At 45.0% G+C, this 16,765-nt stretch overlaps 1 protein-coding gene across 11 annotated transcripts in view; it reads left to right on the top strand.

The window, feature by feature from the left end:
- The window catches only part of RNMT (RNA guanine-7 methyltransferase), a 480,952-nt gene that overhangs the window by 309,415 nt on the left and 154,772 nt on the right, over positions 1–16,765 (top strand). For all 11 annotated transcript variants that reach the window (XM_069620807.1, XM_069620798.1, XM_069620799.1 and 8 more), the window contains one exon: positions 16,400–16,564. In XM_069620807.1, coding sequence (XP_069476908.1) covers positions 16,400–16,564 — 165 coding nt within the window. The remainder of the gene's footprint in view (positions 1–16,399; positions 16,565–16,765) is intronic.

Genomic DNA, 16,765 nt, shown 5'->3' with positions numbered 1-16,765 from the left:
GGTCGACAGCACAGGTACATATCAACGGCTAACCACGAATGAAACATTGTATAGACCAATCAAACAACAAGAATTCCAGCTCTGATGATGCTCGATGGAGCTGTCAGTATCCATACCTCCTGCTGTTGAAGAACATCTAGAAATGTTGTAGATGTGGCGGACGCTTCAGCATCTCCCTGAAAGACAGTACTTGAATTAGTATGGATAACACTAATTATAACTGAAAAACACCAGTGGACGATAACTAAGGTGTATATCAATTGGAAAGCACTAACCAAACATTAGGTAAAATGATTACACGATAAACATGACTTGACATGCATAAAACAGGTCTGTAGCGGATTAGCCTAGTAAGATTACCTGATACGTGCTAGAAGTGGTTGATAACTGCGACCACGTCAAGGATGTAGAATGTTCTTGCTTCAGATTCAAGGGATAGTCAAGAAGTTGTAAAGGTAAATTAATGATTGATAATGAAATGCCAATATTAAAAATAGCCATGTAAGGCGACAGAATAAAATGCTCAATACAGCACAGTTCCCTGTTCCCATATATACATTGCGTTTGTGGGTTATGAAATCGAAAAAGAATATATTGGTAAATGTCATTATTCAAAAAACTATACTCATATCAATATCGAAATTATTACAAGGGATAGAACACCTACAATATCAATTAATCCTTTCGGATACCTACACACTACCGCAAGGCCTAAAGCTAAATCCGGACACTTGACTCACCGGTGGCGGAATGTGGACGAATAGAGTGGGAATAGCGTTTTCGAGCAATTTCCGTGTCGTTCGCCGTTTATTCTTCTTTGTTACCCAAGATGTTGTGTACATGTCCAAGGAAAAGTGCCAGCTGCAGATGCGGTATCGATCACCCCTCTTGTCCTGTAAGACTTGTTGGACTCTGTTGGATATCCACAATGTCTGACCCATTCTCTTATTCGATCAACAGTTTTCGGGAATACATGCATTGTAGTGCCTTCAGATTTTGCATGGGTCTTCGAAGGGCAACCGCTAATCGAACAGGCAGGCATTGTTGATTAATCTAAAAAATAAATATCGACATTATTATACAATTTTCCAAGAATAAAGGTTTGATACAAAAGTAAATGAATCATACAATGATCAATGCAAGGTTTGTTTTGGTCACAGGAACTATACCAGTTCATTATGTGCTGCTTAATATTTGCATAAGTTGCAGAAATGTATAAATGTGACTAAAAACTGAACATGTGACTCATCCCTTGGATGTTCTGTATTGCACGAGAAGGAAACATGCTTACATTATAGACTGGACCCCCGAAGGGTGCAATTCGATGACAATAGACACAGATGAAAATAGATGTCAATAGCAATGAGACCAATGAAGATAGCACTATTGTGTACTCTGCTCGCAAATAGATAGAAATTTAAAAATCTGCGAAATATGACTAGGATTCATGGCCTTACCTTGACCAACAAACCGTTGGATTCACCAAGCAGAGCAGTATGTTGTAGGAGAATTACTGGGTGGCCACAGGTAGCGCACTGATGGGTTTGCTCTAAGCGGTCACAGAAGTTCACGGATAGCACGACGACTAGCAGATTAGCATAGATCTCAGTGGTTGCCAGGTAACAGGTTCAGGAGTTGACTTGCAAAGCACAAAGATGTTCTCATGAGACATATCGTGGTTTATAAAGTATTAGAAACAGGGGTATGTTTGTGAATGAATGACGTATGTATGTTGTGGTTTTAGGGGGGCGGCCTGCTTCAAGGGGAGGCCTGGCTGGAGACACGGGGTCTGAGGAGGCCATGTGACCGATGGCCCCTTGGCGTGGGACACCTTTTGAAGTGTACATGTAGTTTGGCACCTTGGCCTTTCGCGCCCCTGACAGCCCCCCATGCCAGCGCGAACCGCCTTTATATCAATATATAGTATATCGTCTTTAAATCAATGATAGTATATGTTGCTTATCAATAATAAATGCCACATACCGGAGATTCTTGTGAGCACAGACCCACACTTCAACCGGTGTATTATAGTGGTCCCAAGGCCTGTATAATCCAATGGTAATTGTTAGCATAGACATGTGACTTTTAGAGACATAACTCACTGAAAGACTTTGAACAAGTGTTATTTAGTGCATGCATTATCGAGAATATGTAATGTTAGCTTAGATAGATAGTGACCACCCTGCTTCACAGCGACCAGACCTTCTCCCATTCGGAGCACAGATGTCTGACGTCCATCCTTGAATGGAGACACACTTGATTCATTTAAAAAATCGAAACAATAAAAAATCGAAACAACCGTTGTTAAAATATATGTGGTGTTTTATTTTGTATCTTATTTTCATGACACAAAAATACAAGACTTTAAAGATTATACAGATCAGGTTGCAGCACAGCGAGAGAAAATCCCATGTACTGACCGCTGTCACTCGGGAACGTTTCTCTAATGGCACGAACGGCACAGGCGGGTATCACTCTTCGAACGCGGTGTCCAAGCCTCCCGTGGAGCCACCATGTAAAGGAACGATAGGCCACCAGCCTGTACCACCTGTGAAAAGGAATGAAACAAACTGTTTTTAAATGACCAAGATAAGTTTAATAAACGTTTGTTGTCAATGACAATTCTTGTAACTAATGGCATTCTGCATGGACAAATGCTATCTAGACAATGCACACCATTGAACGACTCACATGCGTTACAATGATATGTAGATGTAATTTTGGATATAGTAGAACAACATGAAATGGGAGTGGCATGACAAGCAGAGTATACTTACTCGTTACTCTGATTACGAGGACGAACAGTTGCGCGAAGTTCGTGCATAAGCACCATCATTATTCTCAACACGGCCCGTGTGAGGCAGGCTGCCCTGAAGTCTGGCAGCTCGGTGATGCATTGCGGTCGTGGCTCGCCTTCCGAAATGTAGACCAGGCATCCCGAGTTTTCTCGGCAGCAGCAGTTCTCGTCCTCAGTTGGCATTAGCTCGCACCGATTGCATGTGCACCAGGTGGAGACTCAGTCCATGCGACTAGGCCCAGGCTCTTCATCTGTTGATTCGTCCTGCCAACTGCCGTCCGAATCCCCATCGTTTTCGCGTGCTTCCCTTTCCAGTAGTTCCTCCTCTGTATACTCGGGCTCGTACATGTAGGGCATTATTGTAGCCATTGTGTGTTAAAAAACTAAAATAATTTATAGCGGTGGTACTGGTATCTGTTCACACGGGCTACAAGCGGCGAAGGTAGCTGACCAGAGCACTGAAACGAGTCGCAGAATACTCAAAGTAACACAGGGAGGAATGGAATCGAAAATCTGCTGCTGTGTTGTGAAACGGTCTGTTTATACTTATTGAGGAAAGAGGCGTCCTGCCATTTCCATGGCGACACGTCATTAGCTGAAGCGCAGCGAATGTTGACACGAGACGTGCTTTGGCGTTGGGAAATGGGCGGTACGAGTCTGCTGATGACAGGCTCATGGGCGGGGGAATTGATTTAGTGCCGCAAAAGCAGGCCAGCCAGGGCGATGGGGGGGGGGGGGGGGTGAGATAGGATTAGCAGAAAATGGCAGCTCCCTGGTGCTTGTTTTCACGTGTTTAATGGACGAAAACTCTGGTAAGGTCCATAGGAAAGGTTTCTAAAATCGAGCCACTTAGGCTTAAAAAACATGGCCGACCCATAGGGACTATAAACATTTTTACTAGACCATGCCTTTAAACGCAGCAAACCGCACAAACTTCACTACAGTGCAACAACAAAACAAACTGTATGTAGACTTGCACAACAGCACACGACTACCGACCGCAAAACACCCCAAGCTCAGCCAACGGACCCACCAGGCTGAGGCTGCCAACAGCACATCACTGCTATCTTGCACTTTTTCTGCTCACTCCCACTAACTCACCCCACTCCCTTTTTTCAGAGCGCCAGGGGAACCACTCCTGTGGTGATAGTGTGCAGTACAAATATCCTTTAACATTACATATTAGATCTACCTTTCGAAAGTGCCGGGGCAGGACCTCTTCAGCTCCACCACGGACCAAGAACTGGACAAGAAAAACAGCTCACAAACGGCCAAGTCTTTATCCATCTTGACAAAAATGCTGCCCAAGTCATATACCCAGTCACAGCAGCGCTCCGAGGGGGCGTACGTATGGACGGTTCCGCGGCTTCCAGGAACAGAGATCCAGGCAGCCTGACTGCTTGCCGTCTCAGAACTGGCGCAAGCAACAAAAAGGGTGGAGGGTGGTGGTAAGGGCTTTTCTTTTTCCAGTCGCCCTCCTCCGCGACAGCCTCTGAGGGAAAGAAGGCATTGCATGCCCCTTCGGGTCTACGTGCCTCCAGTGAGGTCAGGCTTGCTCGCCATGCACATTTCTGGTGCCAGAATTTCACGGACCCCTGGATCCTCTCTGTAGGAACCACGGGGTACTGCCTACCTATCCCATCCTCTCCTCCTGTCCCACAGGATGGGACAGCAACTCTTCTGGCAGAGATCCGGTGGCTCGTAGAGAGCCAGGCAGTGGAGGAAGTCCCAGCCTCCCAGCGAGGCTTGGGCTTTTACTCCAGGATTTTTGCCATTCAGAACAAGAACCAGGTGGGCCTCGGTTGTGCTGGACCTTTTCAACCTCTGCCTACCCCTTCAGAAATTCAAGATGGTTACGCCAGCTTTTATAGAGGAGACATTGTGCAAGGGAGAATGGATGTGCTCCCCGGATCTGAAGGACGCATACCTACACGTCTCGATTTGGCAGCCCATCGTGCTTTCCTACGGTTCAGGATCATGAGCTACTATTTTCAATGCAAGGTCCTTTCATTTGGCCTCGATTCGGCCCCCATGGTCTTTACCAGGCTCATGCATAAAGTAGCTGCCCTCCTCTGAGCGCAGGGCCTCCATCTACCCATACCTTGACTGGCTCGCCAGGATTACATCTCCGGAAGCGGTTCACACTCTTCCCATGCCCTTATGAACACCCTGCACGATCTGGGCTTCTCGCTTAATCTCAAGAAGTCGCAGCTGCAGCCCTGTTAGGCAGAGTTTGTATGCAGTACCCTTTGGGACCACTGCACACAACTATGACTACAGGTGTAAGCAAAACCATCCTTTGGTATAAGTCTGTACTACACAGTATTTTGGAGCTGAGCAGAGGGAAATGTGAGCTGTAATATTACACAGGTCTATAATCACAGGTGTTCAAATAAACTCTTGCACTCAAGGTTTCTTGGTTAAACACTTCTTTATTCAACAGTCAGTTAAACATTCACTAGAAGGAGGCTGTAAGTGATTTCAACCCTGCACTCCACCTAAGTCAATGTCTAGTGTGTGATGCACAGCTGGAACCCTTAATTATATATTTGTGTCTAACTTCTTTTATTTCTGAATGATGTACCCTTATATCACGCCCCTCTCTTTGAATTCCACCTCCCCTGATCTCTCTGAACCAAGAAGCCGGTTGGTTTGCAAAGTTAAAAGATGTATTTTATGGATTTGAAAATATATATATATCACACTAGTAATAGTTATACAATAATCACCAATGGGTGATGTTACAATCAACAATCTCTTTAATCAGGAGTATGGATAGGGAAAATCATGCAGCACAGAATGTGTGGTTTCAGTCAAATGCAATGTCACACTTTCCCCCTGCACACTACTCAATCCACCCTCCCCCCCCCACCCCTATGCAATATAGAGCTGGAAGGAGACAACACAGGTTTCAGGAAATACACACCCAACAAATAGTTTCAATCCCAGAGTAGCAGAGCAAGATCCCCTCCTCCTTTCATTAACATCTAAATGATAGTTCCTGGGCAGAGAGCAAAAGGAAGGCACCCTTTGTTTGGGGCAAACTGTGGAATGTGCTTTTGAAGTCCTGTGTGGCTGGCATCAGTTCACTTTTAAAACACTGTTTAAAATTGTCTTTTCTAAATAAACTTTACATTTTCAACAAATATACACACACAGATCTCTTCATTCCAGTCGTTTTAAGACGGTGCTTGCATAGTAGAAACCTATATTGTTTTTGATGGCAAGTCTTTTTTCCACAATTTGATTTTAAGACACAAGTTTTTAAACTGCCAGTATAAGTAGATGACCGCTTTGACACAGGCTGGCGGCGGTACTGCGCCCATATCTGACATATTTTCCCAGGCAAGCACCTTTTTTGAATGTGGATTTTCTTATGATGAAATGTGTTTCTCCTGACATTGTGCTTATGGGAATTCCTTAAATAAGGTGATGGTTAACACCCAACAAGGATGTTGGATCTTTTCTGATGTTTGGGGAACCATTATTTTGCAATTTCCACAGCCAAGGAAAAACGGATTTTAAAGCACTTCTGTGTTTTCCTGGTAATGCAGCACTGCCTTTTCAAGTAGTTCCATTTCACTATGTGGGCAGCCCAATGACAGGTTTTGGCAGTGGTCTCCTGTTCTACCACTGACTCGGGCAAAGTAGATTTGGCAGCCTATTTTTTTGATTTTCCTGCACACTTCTCAGATTTTTAGCGCGCATAGGGCTTTTCGGCAGACATTCTGTTTTTGATGAAAGCAGCACACAGTGATGTTGCAGGGCAGAGCCTAGTGGGTCAGAACATCCCACAAGGCAGTTAGATACCATACACACAGACTTCAATACTATACTCAAGTGTCTGGGCTTTCAGACTACTTTGAAGGAGGATCAACATGGCATTCAGAGCATTTGAAGTAGGAGCAAAAAGTCATCAGATAATAAAACTAATATTACAGTTAATCTTAAACCGTGTAAATAGTTTGAGTTCACCAGAGGAGTTTATTCAATGCAATAGGTAGGCCAAAGTCATTGGGCTAGTGTCTTGTATAGTTAAACGGTTCTGGTATTTAAACGGAAGAGTCTTTGCCGCGGTTCTCAGAAGTAGTTCATAGAAGAGTCATACGTCGGGTCACAAGCTGACTAGGCCTGCCAGTTGCCAAAGTTTCACGCACTTTCTCAGTGAGAGGTAAGTTCTCTCGGTCGGGTTTTCACAGCACCTTAGATTGAAGAAAAAGATGCAGCAGAAGAAGTCTGTTCCCGGCAGTTCCTGCAGATCTCGCTGTGCCTGAGCCTCAGTTGTGGGGACAAGAGGGAGGACGGTGGGGAGGGGACTCCTGCACTGCACGGGGACTGGTCACAAAGCTGGCAAACTGGCAAATCTTCGATTCCGGTAGCTGTAGTCAAGCACACAAAATGGTGTCCTCCCTGGTTATTTGCTTTCCTGCAGCGCTCTGAGGAAAATACATGAGCTCTGCCAATGGTGTCCAGGTGGCTTACGAGTTGAATGGTCCCACCAACTCAAAGGGATAAGTCGTCCTTGAAGGGCTTCTCTGTCGAGGTGACCTTTGCGATTCTGACCTGCAGCAGGGCTTCACCGGGCAAACCAACGGTCCAGTAGTTGCAGCCACTGTCCTCTTCCTGCTACTCTTCGGTTCTTTAGTTCCAGTGGGTTTCTCCCATTCATTCGGCCAATCCCCTTTGGGTGTGTTAGGGAGAATTCTCAGAAATGTGCTTATTCCCTTCACCTTAGAGACCCCCAGCAACTTTGCTGGATTTTGAGGACTTGATTTTTTACCCTGTAGAAAGTGAGCCTTTTTCCTCTCTCTCTCTCTCTCTCGTGTATTTTGATATGTTTTACTCTTGTGTTCTTTGATTATGGAGTTTTAGATAACTCCATAGGCATCATATTTTCATTGTTGTGGCGCACAGCACCTTTAGTGCAGTGGCACAGGGATGCCCTTTGGACTTCCCCAGGATTAAGCACCTTCTCTGGGAGGAACTACTGTTCCCCAGAGAATGTAAAGTTAAATTGACTTTACTAGTCTTTCTAAATTCATAGACCCAGCACACGCTATCTTCCTATAGTGCTGGAGGGGTTACTTAGCATCCCCTATGTCTAAACACTCTTGCAGCCGTCAAAAGCTACCCATGCCTATTGAAATGACTGGTGGCAGTGGTTTTATAACAAACTACCATGATTTTTCCCGACTGCTAACACTGGTAGCTAAAAATCAGGGCTGCCATGTTTTTCAATATGGCGCCCAAGAACTCTCTGTAAAAAAAACAGACTCCGGTCATCTTTTTTCGCCGTTTCTTTGTGGAAAGTTCCTTCTGGTGTTTAACTCTGCCCGCCAAACCAGGTTTGGTCCCTTTTTTCATGAGACTTTGGCGGGCTTCAGGACTGAAGTCTGCCCCTGGTGTCTGTGTCTGGGGTGGGCAGGAAGTGAGGGAGGTGGCCAGAACTCTGTGCTTGGTCTACTAGGAGACCCAAATGGACTCTGGTGTGATTGGCTAGCTGACTCTCCGGCAAGGACAGCCACCTTGCTGGGTGAGTGACAGCTAGGCTGGAATGAATGGGAGAAAACGGTTTAAAAGGCAAGTCTCCAGGACTGCAAGACAGTCGACCGCTGGAACGAAAGAACCAAAGACTAGCTGGAAGAGGACGGCTGCTGCAACCACTGGACTGTTGGTTTGCCTGGTGAAGCCCTGCTGCACCTCCGAATTGCCAGATCTCCATTTGACAGAGAAGCTCCTTCAAGGACGGCTTCTTTTCGTTGGTGGGACCAATCGGCTCAGAAGACACCTTGATACCATTCTCAATGCTAGTTAAGTATTAGCCTGAGAGAGGGAAACCAGTTTGTGTCTTGAAGCAACGGCTACTGAATCAAAGTGACTCCATTTTGTTTGTTCTGCTGATCCCGCGCAGTGCATGAGTCCCCCGACGCCCTCCCTCTTGTCCCCACAACAGGCTCAGGAATAGCAAGATCTGCCAGAAACCAAAGTCTTGAGCGGCATCTTTTTGCTTCACATTAAGGTACTGTGCCATCCGGTTGAGAGATCCTAACTCTTGTGGTGAAAGTTTGCACAACTTTCCCAACTTGCCGGCCTAATCAGCTTCTGACCCAGCATATCATTTGTTTTCGTCTAAACTACTTCTAAAAACCTTTATTAAGTCTTCTCCATCTGTCCCAGAACTATTCTGTCCTATCCAAGAACTCTAGAGTATTGACTTTGGCCTGGCCTATTGAATTGAACTGACCCTCCTGGTAGACAGTGTTTTCTAATCCTTTGTACAAACATGTCTTTCTACTCCCATTGAAAGTAATTGAAGTGCCATTTGGCTCCTTTTTCAGGGGAGCTCAAACTGTCATTACAACTTAGTTTGTTACTGTAGTGTATTGGTGTTTAATGAGTTTATTTCTACTAGTGAATGTTTTCTAAATGATTGTGTAAATAAATGTTTTGGTATTTTTTTACCAAGAAACCTTGAGTGTAAGTGTCTACTTGAACCACTGTGATTGTGATACTTCTGTGTAACTTCCTTTACTGCTCACATTCCCTCTTGAGATGAGCCTGGCTGCTCAGCTCGCTACCAAAAGGTGTGTGGTACAGACACATACCAAAGGTTGGTTTTTGCTTACACCTGTAGCCCTAAATGTGTGGTGTTCCCAGAGGGTACTGCATGCAATTCTGCTTAACAGCTCCGAATTCAGCTCGAATAAACAATCCCTGCGAAGGACGACTTCTCCCCTTGTGGTGTTGGGACTAATCAATCCCAAAGCGAACTAGTCTTGACATCCTCTAGGAGCTGGATGTACTTCCATTGCTGCTGCAGGAACTGATTGCCAGGGAGAGGAAAACCAGATTAAGTGCATTGTTTTTAAGTCGTATCAGAGCTCCAGGTAGATCATCCAGACTCACATGAAGCAGGACTGACCAAGCCTGAGCCGCCTCAACAGAGTGCTGGAGCCCAGATGCGTGGAAAGTCCATAAAGGTATCCGAGAACCGCGGTAGTGCTATTGGCGAGAGATGCGAGAAGCTGAAACCACCAAGTGCTGCAGAGCTGAAGTTTGCCCATTGCTGCTGCTGACCTTCAATTCGTAGTGGAGTCCCCAGACATCCTCTCTTGTCCCTATGACTGAGGACCAGGAACAACAGGATCTGCAGACCTACAACTGGAATAGGAGCCAGCTGGAACCAATTTCTTCAAACCAAAGGTACTGTAAAACTAAGGGGTTCTTTACCTCTTGTTGTGTAGCCTTGCTAGGTCTCAGTTGACTAGTCTTGTTTGCTTTTGCAGAGTTGCTTGCAGCTTTGCCCCTCACAAGCCTCCCAGCTTGTGGCCCTACAGTGATTTCATTTTCTAACAAGATTTTTAAAACATTGTGCAAGACGTTTACCTACCTGCAAGAAGTGCTTCAGCTCAACTAGACTTCTGCTCAATTGACATTGGCTGTCCTGGCTCCCTGAAAGACTCTTACCTCTGATTTAGTGCTTTAACTATCCCTCAACAAAAGTCACACATTAGATAACTTGTGTAGCTGGGAAAGGGTTAATTTACTATGCATTGGAGGGTTCAAAAAGTACTTACCTGCTGAAGAATATTTGTTTACCATTTTTGTATTCCTTCATCTTTCCCTTTTTGACACTAACCTCCGTAATCCTCTAAATGTGCCAGTGATATATCAATGTCCACACTATCCTAGTTATTGAGGTCACCTCAGGGTGTAGGAAGTCTGTGTGCCATCCCAAATGTGTATCTACTGATTTATTGAAACTGAGAGTATGTCGTTTTGAAGTATATTAGTATTACATATTTGCTCCTTTCTAAAGAAGGCCTATTCAACCGATTGTTAAATTAATAAATAATTGTTTAATCAAGAAACCTTGAGAGTAAGTGTTTGTTTGGATACTTGTCACTGAATCTGTGCAATAACCCTACAGCTCACATTGTCCCCTTTTGAGATGCCTGACTGCTCAATCACTCTACCAACTTGTGTAGTACATGCTTATACCAAAGGTTGGGGTAGGACAGGGCTGGTGTATACAATATTGGCTAACAAAAATGTATGCTTTTTCTGGAAAAGTATTTTAAAGTATATATGATAGTTACAGATAGTGCCCTTTTTAAAGAATGCTTATTTAAAAACGGATGTTAAATAACTATTTATAACTGAAACCTTGAGTAAAGGTGGCAACTTGTATCGGCGAATTTGATTGCTACCGCTCACATTTACCTCTCTTGAGATAAGCCTGGCTGCTCAGTCACACTACCAGCTTGTGTAGTACAGGCCTATACCAAAAGGTGGATTACCTAATACCAAGAAGACGAGTGTTGTGTAGACTCAGTGTTACTACATCAAATGAAAATTATCCCTAACACGAACTGTTCAGTGTACTTACCTAAAGCTCACATCACAAGCTTTTAACATCATTAAAGAAATGAGAAACCCACAAGGCTGTGACAACACCCCAAACCCCTCAGAGAAACTCTGCAACGACCCGGGCAGACCACTTCAAGAAAAAAATCAATGACATCCGACAAACCATTCAACAGAGGCCAAGCAACAAACCAACAGCAACATACATCCAAACAAACCGAACTCGGAACCGCAGCACAAACTCAAACTTTCCTGAAATGTCAGCATAGGCATTAGCAATGCTGGTAAAACACAGCATGAAAGCTTGTTCGCCCGTGTATCCCTGTCCCCCGGACATCTACAAATCAATCCTTGCACCAGGAACACCATCAGAATATTACAGAAACCTTCTAAATCTATCACTAGCAACAGGAACTGTACCGACTACCTTCAAATCAGCTTACATCGAACCACTTCTGAAAAAACACAAGCAGTGACGTAGATGACCTCCAACTACAGACCGACTCAGACATTCCCTACCCAGTATACCAACTAACCCAAGAACACATTGAAAAATACCACCAGCTAGACAAAGCTCAAGTCTGCTTCAGACCCACAAGAGGAACAGAAACAGCACTACTTTCCATCTGGGATGACCTAAAAATGAACGCAGACTCCACCACAACCTCAGCCCTTATGCTGCTCGACCTCTCCGCAGCCTTCGACACAGTTGGCCATGACACCCTAACCAAAAGACTAGAAGACATAGGCATAACAGACACAGCACTACACTGGACTAAATCATTCCTAGCAGACAGAAGAGAAACCGTATGGATTAAACCCTTCAAATCCACCCCACGAGTTGACTGTGGAGTGCCACAAGAATCCTCACTATCACCACTGTAGTTCAACATCGACCAGACCCCAGTTATCAGAATCTTCAAGAAATGCAACATTACATGCTACAACCACGCAGATGGTACTCAAATCATCTACAAAATCAAAGACCCACAAGCTGATCATTCAAACGTAACCGACTGTGTAAAAGAAGTCTTAAACTGGATGAATGCCAACAACCTGAAAATCGACCCAGGAAAAACAAATCGTGATCCTATCCAAAGACAAAGAGAACGAAACCGCCATCCCGTGGCCAACGGAAATGGGAACCTCACCATCTAAGGTAGTAAAAAATGTGGGCGTCCTGATGGACAACACCCTAACCTTAGAATTGCACATAAATGCAACAGTTAAGAAGTGCTTCCTCCGCCTCCAAACGGCAAGAAGAATTCTACCTTTCCTCTCCTTCACGCACAAAACACTATTGTTACCCTTTTGTCAAGAATAGACTATGAAAACAGCCTCTACCTCGGAATACCAGAATACCTCCTGAAGAAACTACAACGGATCCAAAATACAGCAGTCAGACTACTCCTCAAACTGTCCAGAAGAGACCACATCACCCCTGCCATAAAAACACTACACTGGCTCCCAGTAAAACATTGCATCACCTTCAATACAATGTGCATAAAGCACAGGGCAATCTGCAGACGAGCAGAATTCCTACAAAAGAAAATAACAATCTACAAGCCAACGAGACCTGTCTGATCAAGCAACGAAATCCGCCTGGAACTAAAACCATACATTCCGAAAAAACTCGGAGGCACCGCCTTCTACCACTTAGCCGCAAAAACCTGGAACGAAATCCCAAAAGAAATGAGAAACACCAAAGATCATCTAAATTTCAGGAAATTACTAAAAACCTGGCTCTTCAATACCAAAGACTAAAAGTGAAAACCGAAACAAGGGAAAAAGAATTACTAAACCGGAAAGGACACTGACAAGCTCCCAGAACCGACTGAGAAGCACCCAGGGCACCTAGACAGGTGACTCTGGGCAGAGTGGAACACCGGTGATGCCCATGGAGACGGAGTCAACCATCCTAACCAACATCTTTAACCGCCTCTTAGCTGCTACTAGGTACCACCAGGTTGTGGAATTGTTGAGATACTACCAATCACCACACTGAGTTGTGGACACCGGCAGGTGCACTGGCCATGTAAGTGCAGGGAAGAACATGTGGGGGTTGTTAGGGAGGCTGGTGGAGCTGGCAGCCAGGTGTGAAATGGGCCTCAAATGCAGGACAGGCCCAGACCTAACCAGAGGCACAGGGTGCCCCGCACCCCATCTGGAGAGATTACGCAAGCCCAACTCTTCAATTCAGGATAGAGATGCCAACTAACCAATTCAACTCCTCTTCATACACCTCTCAAACTCCAAACCAAAGACAGCCACAAACCTACAGCACAACAAACCGCACAAACTTCACTACACTGCAACAACAAAACAAAAAACACTCGCAACAGTACATGACTACCGGCCGCAAACACCCCAGGCCCAGCCAACTGACCCACCGGGCTGAGGCCGCCAACAGCACAGCACAGCACATCACTGCACTCTTGCACTTTTCCAGCCTCCTCCCACTAACTCACCTTTCCCTCCCTCTTTCAGAGCCGCCACAGCGCCAGGGGACCACTCCGGTGGTGGTAGTGCACGGTACACATGTCCTTTAACATTAACATCTTCCTCTTATGATGCGCCTGACTGCTCTGCCACTCTACCAAGGTTCCATGAGTAGTACAGACTGATGCTAAGAGTTGGGGACCTGTATAACCTTGGGGTAGTTTTATGAAGTTTTACCTCAATTGAACTTTAGAAAAACTCCCCTAACAGGGTTGTTTTGGGGGCCTGTCCTAGTCTTGTGTGACAGCCTTTTGCTTATTACTGGCTGCTGTGTACTTTATTTTCTGGAACTTGTTTCTTGTACATTTCTGTAATTCTTTGTTGCGCCAAAATCTAAAGCTCTCAACATAACTGAGGAAGAAACAATACCCCAAAGAATGTCAGCCCAGCACCCACTGACCTGGGAAACCAAGGCAATAGACTACTTAGGAGTCCAATTAAAACGTGAATATAAACACCTATATGGGGAGAATATAGTCCCTCTATGCAAACAATTAAAAGAGGACCTCTGGAGATGGGACGCACAAGAACTTTCATGGTTCGCGCGTATAACCGCTCTCAAGATGACCCTCCTGTCTCGCTTCTTGTATGTGACTAGCTCACTCCCGATAGAGATCCCCTTTAAAACATGTAGAAACTTACAGAAGGACATGGTGACCTTCGTTTGGAACAGAAAGAAACCAAGAACATAGAAAAAAATCCTGAATAGACCACCCTTATTGGGAGGGCTGGGACTCCGACATCAAAAGATATGCACTGGCATTCCGGATAGCCCCCATGCTGAAATGGATGGGAGACACCCCTCACAAGGGATGGGCGGGAATAGAACAGGGAGAAACTAACATCCCGATTAGGACCCTACACGCGCTACGATCCGGGACAAGAGAAACAGAGGGCGACCTACTAAAATCCACCCAATCCTCATTAAAAGCATGGGACACAGCACTCGGACACTGCATAGCCCCCGGGTTAGGGCCTTTCACACCGGTGGCACACAATCAAGACTTCACCCCGGGCAAACAGGATAGCTTCTGGGCAAGTTGGGGGCCGACACGTCCAACCCACCTCAAAGATCTCTACCACGAAGGGTCCCCATTACAATTTGAAGAATGCAAATGGAAATTTGGCATAGGAGAGAGATTTAAGTATATACAAATCAAGCACTGGATCTCCCAGGGAGGGGTGAAGAGAGCGGCCACTAGGACTCCCATAGGACTCGAGCTCACCTTGCAGGAAGGCCAGACCCATAAAGCTATAACTAGGATATATAAGCTCTTGGACAAGGCGAGAATAGAAGACCGAATAACCTATAGAGATAACTGGGAGAGGGATCTAGGGACCCCAATCACGGAGGAGTGGTGGGGCCAGATCTGGAAAAGGGCCCAGAAATCATCCAAATGCACCACAATCAAGGAGGCATCATATAAACTATTCACAAGATGGTACCTAACCCCACATAGGCTAAACAGAATGAATCCAGCCTAGCCTTCTAGTTGTTGGAGGCAATGTGGCAGCCAGGGGGATCTCTACCACACGTGTTGGACCTGACCCAAGGCTGAAATATATTGGAAGGAGATACTGCGACACATGAGAGATCACGGGGAAAATGCTCCCACACGACCCAAAGGTAATACTTCTGGGGACCGCAGTTGAAGGGGTCTATGCAGAAACAGGCAACAACGCTGCCCTTATTACTCAACTACTAAACGCGGCGAGAATAACTGACCCAGGGATGGAAGAACCCCGAAGGCCCAATGGTCGCGTGCTGGTGGGTCAAAGTATGGCACATTCTAGCGATGGAGAAAATAGGGGCCCTAAAGGATAACAAATATCTGAAATTCAGGGCAGTATGGGACCCATTCATAGACTGTCACAGACAGGGAAGCTTACTTCCACAGACCCAACCTGCTGAGATCAATCATGAACTAAGGCTCTGGACCAAGAGGAAACATGAGAAAGCCCACACCTCCAGCCAACATACGCGGCCAGGGCCCGGACTGTAACAAAACTACTTAACGGTTGACGGAAGCGGAACGATCCCAGCTCTATTGTTGAATTTGTTTTTCTGCTTGTTTTTCTTTTAGGGGGGAGGGAGGAGCGAAAGGGGAAACATACCAGAATCCGAAGGAAGAGGGAGCAGGGGAGTTATAAAAGTTAAAACTCATGGACGTACTACAAACTTGAACGGACGGTGGGGGGGGGAGAGGGATGAGAACAATACTGAGATTTAAGTATACTGTTCCTTACCTGAATGTTTGTAACTAAGACTCCATGAGAAGAAAATAAAGTTGTTAAAAAAAAAAAAAATCGAGACGCAGTTAGGATAAATCTGTGGGCTCTTGCATGTACCCTTATTGCACATCCCCTTTGTCACTTCTTGGCATTTTCACAGTTGATGCCTTATAGGTCAAATATACATAGTGTGATTAAATTATTTGTTAATAGAAACACCAAAACAAGAGCAGGTGACATACATGGTGGCTAACCAAATCACACTAGCTGAATCAGTTTATGCCATAGTTTCCTAAGTGAACCACTAACTTATTGTAGATTTCGACTAATTTTAAATGTGAAAATGGATTTCCCTGCAGGCCCGCCATGATCATTCAACCCATTGTAAAAAAAGAATTCTACTTTCAATTTTGCAAACACATTGATGGCCGACTTTCTAAAAACATCTGATGTAATTTTCGAGGGTTGCACTTTTATCTATGCCTTTTTTAATCTTTTATACAGAAAACGACTTGAAGCATCTGAAAGCAATTCCTTTGGGAATGAGGTGTACACAGTGAAGTTTCAGAACAAAGGGGACTACCCGCTGTATGGCTGCAAGTACGATTTCCACCTGGAGGGAGTGGTTGATGTTCCAGAGTTCTTGGTCTATTTCCCTTTGCTGGTAGAGTAAGTTTAATTCCAATTTTATTTGATTCTCATTCCATTTCCAGATGTGCATGTTATGACCGTTTTTCTGAAGTCCAATTTAAGGGCTTAGCAAAACCATTGAACTGAGGCAGCACAAGACTCCACTCTTAGTATAAGGTTGTACCACCTGAGTTCATGGTAGCGTAGACAGAGCAGCCAAGCTTATCTTTATAGGGAGAG

The sequence above is a fragment of the Ambystoma mexicanum genome, chromosome 5q (assembly GCF_040938575.1).
Source record: "Ambystoma mexicanum isolate Mex_15411 chromosome 5q, UKY_AmexF1_1, whole genome shotgun sequence".
Lineage (NCBI taxonomy): Eukaryota > Metazoa > Chordata > Amphibia > Caudata > Ambystomatidae > Ambystoma > Ambystoma mexicanum.
Note: the sequence above shows the minus strand (reverse complement) of the source record. Positions and strands in the feature narration are given on the sequence as shown.